Genomic DNA, 6,032 nt, shown 5'->3' with positions numbered 1-6,032 from the left:
GTACCGACAGTACTTTCGTGCCTTGCAATACCATAGTTGTCAAAAGCCTCATTGCAAAATTCAAGACCATTGAAGATCCTTAACCTCTTGACCTTCCTGGCAATTTGGTTTTCAACCAGAGTCTTCCAAATTTTAAAATTTTCAAAAGTTTCATCCTTATCTTTCTGAATAAATACTCACAAATTTCGTGAGTAATCATCAACTATGGATAGAAAGTATCTTGCACTTGTGTGTGAAGAATATCTTATAGGTCCCTGAAGATCAACATGGATATAATCAAGGGATCCATGTGTTCTTTCTTTTCCTTTGTTAAACTTCACCTTGCAGGATTTACCAAATACATAAGGTTCACAAAACTTAAATATTTCGACCTTGTCACCACATAACAAATTTTATTTCAAAAATTTGACCAGGCCTCTTGGCTAAGTCTCTTGTGCCATAACTCTTTCTTTGATACAAGTTTTATGGATGTTATATCTTCTGAACAAATTACAACCTCAGCCTCAAGGGTATACATGCATTGCCTCTTGATGCCTCTCAAGACTTCCTTCGACCCCTTCATTACCCTTAGGATACTTTGCTCTCCTTTGAAAACATACCTTTCTTGTCGAACTCACCAAGAGAAATCAAATTCCTCTTAAGATCAGATACATATTTGACATCGGTCAATAGTCTTATTAACTCATCATAGAGCTTGAATCTGGAAGATCCAATTCCTACAATCTTACAGGCTTTATTGTTTTCCAGCAACGCTGATCCACCATCTTGATCACATAATTCCTCAAACACGTCTTTGTTTGGAGTCATGTGCCAAGTACAACCTGAATTCATAATCCACTCCTTGCTAGAGTCACTACTTAAAATCACCAGGACATCAGATGATTCATAATCATCTTGCACAATGGTTGCATTACCATTATCATTTCCATCATGATTATTCAGACGTTAAGGGCACACCTTTCTTGCATATCCCTCCTTCTTACAATGATAACACGTAATTGCATGAGCATTACCACCATAAGAATTATGTAGAACTTTACCCTTCTGCCTCTCATACTTGCCATCTTTCTTTGAGAAATTTCCTTTAACGAAAAAACCTTCACCAAATGAAGATGGTATGTGCCCCTTTCGTTTGTTCAAATCCTTAGAGTACAAGATTGATTGAACTTTTTCAAAGGTCAACGAATGTCTTCCATACAAGATAGTTTCTTTGAAATGAGCATGAGACTTACGTAAAGTACACAACAACAACAATGCTTGATCTTCATCATCAATCTTGACCTCAATATTCTCAATATCAAGAATCAACTTATTGAAAATATCCAGCTGCTCAGCCAAGACTTTGTCTTCACTCGTCTTGAATGAATACAAAGCTTGCATCAGATAGAGACGATTGACTAAGGATTTGGTCATATACAAACCCTCGAGTTTTCTCCATGCACCCGCAATTGTCTTCTCCATCGAGACCTTCCAGAGAACCTTATCACCAAGGATCAATATGATGACACTATGGGCTTTCTAGATCATAAGTGTCTTCTTCATCTCTGTTAGGAAAACATCCATCTTCTCCGATCCTTTCAACACCTCTAACAAACCCTGTTGAACCAGTAGGGCTTGAATCTTCAAGTGACACAAATCGAAATCATTCACACCGGTGAATTTCTCCATCTCATACTTTGTTGACGACATCTTCTCCTCCATGCTTACCACATCAATTTGTTGTGAAACGATGCCCAAGAAAACATAGTATGATCGGTTTCTTGATTAACAAGAACCACAAAGTAAATGAAAAGAGAAAAGACATTTCAAAATGGTTAAAAACTGAATTTTTAATTTAATTACATATTAAGGAACAATGTTTATAATTGGATTTCAACCACACCACTTTCTCCCTCTAATTAGGATTATCAAAGATTTATGGAGAAGTGATGACTAATATGCTATTTATAAGAAAACTAAACTTCAACTTTCAAATAACATACTAAACAATTGATCCAACAAACTTGTCAAATTTGACATGCTAACTTAAACCACAAACTAACATATTTCGACAACTACAATAACTCTTCGACTTCGACTTCGACAAAATTTGCTATACACTAGCCTATAATCCATAAGCTACTAGAATCTTCAACTTCTTGATCCTTGTTTTCTTCCACATCATAATTGAAAGCAACTCCCTTACTTTCCTTTTCAGTTTTAGTTTTGACATTAATGGTCATTTCAAAAGTTATAAAGAGCCAACCGAGAGAGAAATATGATGGCCAACCGAGAGAGAAATATGATGATCCAAATTCAAAATTGGGATGTGACACATGGATGGAGTCTTAGAAAATATTTGAAGCTTTGAAAAATATCAAGTTTTGTAGAAATTGGTGGGCCAACACTAATTATTGGATTGAAGGGTAGAGCGATGATAAATGGAAAGCAATGACACATCATGCTCATTATACGCATGCATGCTGCATCATGTAGAGTGTAGTTTTATTTTGTTGACCAAATGTTGATCAATATGTTTCAATAAGGTATGAAACACTGAAGTGCACTATATATATGCCACAAATATAATCCTAGTCCAAGGTCTCTAAACAGATTTATGTATATCTTAAGCACTTAAACCAGAATTATTCTTCTAACATTTCGTGATCTTTTTTATTTCATTTGGTACAACTAACATTCCTTCATTCATTAGAAATTACAATCACAAACATGGAGAAACCATGCTCCAATTATATAACTACATCATAAATTAAACAAGCAAGTTAATATCTTAATATTAGCTAAGCAATTGTTTAGAAGTGGACCCCACCATTTGAAAAGGTTGACAACCCTTCATCATCAAAGCAGAAGAATAATTCATGACATTGAAACTGTTGATAACACCAGCAGCAGCACCAATGTGTGATGATCTATTACTAGCCCCAGCTTGTTCCAAACTCTGAACCTGTTTCTTCAAAAACTTCACATAATGTATAGCTTCATCTAACATAGAAGCAGTGTCCATTTTAGTTCCACCAGGTACTAATCTCTGCAATATCCTTATCCTTTCACTTATCCTTTCCCTTCTATGCCTCGCCGCTACGCTCTGCGGATCCTTCGATATCTTCACGTTCCTTCTCTTCGGCGGCCTAATCGACTCCGGATCGATATGCACCGGTTGCATCACTGCTATTCTAAATATCATTTCCCTCATGGCCGCCATGGAATTCTTCTTATCAGAAGAGTTAGGGTTATAAAGAGGTGATTGTTGTTGGATAGTGTTGTTGAAATTGACATTGGAGTGTAGAAATGGATCAGTCAAGGTTTGTGGAGATAAGTTAAATAATGGAGCAGTATTGGTAGTGGAAGTTCCATTGATAATTTCTTGGTATGTGGAAGGTTCAGAGTAATTATCAGGGAACTTTTCCATTTGCATCATCATTGATATCATGTCCATACTATAGTGTGACAAAGAGAATTGGTTTTTGACTATGATGGTGAGAAAAGGAAGGTGCAGAGAGTATGGGAGAGAATGGTGTGAAAGTAGGGTTTGTGATCAGAAAGATAAGGAGTGGAAGAATATATAAATAAAAAAATACTAGTACAAGTGTAGAAGAATCATGAAATGAGTGCAGAAGATAGAAAGATAGATGATGTATTATGATAACCGACCAACAACAATATCTATACCTGCAAACTCACTGTAAGTGGAAGGTCTTTTTATAGCAACTTGTCTTCAAAATTATTATTATATACTATATATTGTAACTTTATTTCATTACTCATTAAATAACAATCACGGCCGTGTTGCGGAACTTTCACGATTTTGATCGATACGAATATTGTGATATTGATTATGATCATCCTATATGTTTGTAATGTAAAGTCAGTGAATAACAATATCGATATTTATCGATACAATTTTATCGTTGATCACGATCATAAATCATTTTTTAAAAACCTTGTTTTTTATACTCATTTAATAGTAAAAAATATTAGTGTGGAAATATTATTATTTTTTATAATTTAATTAATTGATTAATAAAAAGAGTTATGTAAAAGTATTATTGATAATTTAATTAATTGATCAATAAAAAAATATATACAATATAACTAACTATTAATAAAAATAACTAACATAATGAAGTGTATTTAATATATTACCATTTTTAATAAGATATAGTAAAATAGTAAAATCTGGCTATAAATTGGATTCATATTAGATGTTGACAACATAAGTAACTATTAACAATTTTTATCTCTAAATAATATGAGAAAAAATATATTAGTACACTTGTTGATACTTGTGAGACATATTTGATGTATATTAAATTAGAAATGTAAAGAAAATCTAAGGAAGTGGATCATAAATGATTGATTTAACAATATTTTTTAATTATTATTATTATTACGACCGATGGATGAAAACCGTCCCATGATGTGTGGGGTTACCTCTAAGAAGGGTTATTGAAACCAATCAACCATTGATTTTATAGGTAAATGAAATGTCAAAGGTTGAAGCATTAAAGATCAATGGTTGACAAAGAATAAGGGACCACATGATGGATGGGGTTGAATGCTGCTGGTGCATGAACCAGGTTTCAAAGTTGATATATGAATGTGTTGTTTTCTTTTGACTGAAAACTCTTTGCTTTGTAATGAAAATTTTACTACTCCTACTTTGTTTTATAAAAGTAGACCCCACAATCACATGATAATTGTCAGAGTTAAAATATTGTTAGTACAAGCTTCTAGGTTGCATCCATCACCAATGGAAAGTGCCCCAACAAGATGAGATTAGATAAAGATATAGTGTAGAAAAATAGACATTAAAAAAAAGTGTAGATGAACAAAGGAACGAAATTACGGAGAAAAACCACCACGTATTTGAATAATATGATAATTACTTATTTAAATGAAAATGAAAATGAAAAAAAATAAGACATATAAAATTGACCCTAAAAGTAACGATTTTTAACTATTCAACATTCTATATCATACAATATTATAGATTTTAATATAGTAGGAAAATTCTTTCAACTTTAGTAGTATATTTTGCTAGTGCATAAGAGGAAGAAGATTTCAAATTCTAGGAGTTTGTTGCAATCCATACAACGTTTTATGCAACTTATACACTATTATTTCCTGATTTTTTCCACAAAGCCAAGAGGTTGTGATACATAAACTTTCTCTTGTAAAAGACCATTTAGAAATGCAGATGTCATATCTAAATGCATCATAGATCAATTTCTCTTAGCAATTATAGCAATCACAAGTTTGATTGTTTCATGTCTAGATATAGAAGCAAACACCTCAAAGTAATCTAGTCCATATTTTTGTAGAAATCCTCTAGCTACTAACCTTATTTTGTTTTTTCCAATTGATCCGTCTCGCTTTAGTTTCACCTTGTAAACCCATCTGACACTGATGAATTTCTTATTCTTTGGAAGCTCAGTCAACTCTAAAGTTTTGTTTCTTTCTATAACCTCAAATTCTTCTTTCATGGCCTTCAACCACACTTTCTTCTTGAGAGTTTCTTCAGTACTTACTGGTTCAGAGTCTACCAACATGACACACTGAATGACTTCCCCTTTAGAGTCTATCTCAGTATCTTGCAACATGTCAAACTCTACAAATGTTCTTGGTATTTGTCTGATTCTTTGTGGTCTATGTACTTGTTCATAATCTTCTTAGATGATGGAGCAATACCAAATGTTGGACTACCTTTAGAGGTCGTACCACCTTCATAGGCATTCCTACCACCATATTCTGGATCATCATCAGAATTTGGATCATAACCAAATTCACCTTCAGAGTCAGATTCGCCTTCAAACTCTTCTTTAGCATCAGAGTCACCTTCAGACTCTGACTCATCTTCAGACTCAGAATCTTCTTCAGAGACAAATTCTTCTTCTGAGACTGAAATGTCTTCAGAAGTTAACTTAGCTGTTAACCCTGCACCAGAGTTGGATTGATACTTGTTCCATTCTCACGCTTCTGATTCTTTCACAATAACACCCCTACTGAATTCAACTTTGTTAGTGACATGACAA

General features: G+C 33.6%; 2 protein-coding genes across 2 annotated transcripts; both read right to left on the bottom strand.

Annotated features, from left to right (window-relative positions):
• Positions 1-2,616: 2,616 nt before the first annotated feature.
• Positions 2,617-3,690, bottom strand: LOC127074450 (transcription factor HEC2). Its single transcript, XM_051015773.1, has one exon. It carries the CDS (start codon positions 3,434-3,436, stop codon positions 2,777-2,779), a length of 660 nt encoding a protein of 219 aa, XP_050871730.1. The 5' UTR covers positions 3,437-3,690; the 3' UTR covers positions 2,617-2,776.
• Positions 3,691-5,222: 1,532 nt separating this feature from the next.
• On the bottom strand, positions 5,223-5,600 carry LOC127136611 (uncharacterized mitochondrial protein AtMg00820-like). The gene has a single exon (XM_051063149.1). The coding sequence runs from the start codon at positions 5,598-5,600 to the stop codon at positions 5,223-5,225; it is 378 nt and encodes a 125-aa protein (XP_050919106.1).
• Positions 5,601-6,032: the final 432 nt, after the last annotated feature.

This window comes from Lathyrus oleraceus, chromosome 4 (assembly GCF_024323335.1).
Source record: "Lathyrus oleraceus cultivar Zhongwan6 chromosome 4, CAAS_Psat_ZW6_1.0, whole genome shotgun sequence".
Classification (NCBI taxonomy): domain Eukaryota; kingdom Viridiplantae; phylum Streptophyta; class Magnoliopsida; order Fabales; family Fabaceae; genus Lathyrus; species Lathyrus oleraceus.
Note: the sequence above shows the minus strand (reverse complement) of the source record. Positions and strands in the feature narration are given on the sequence as shown.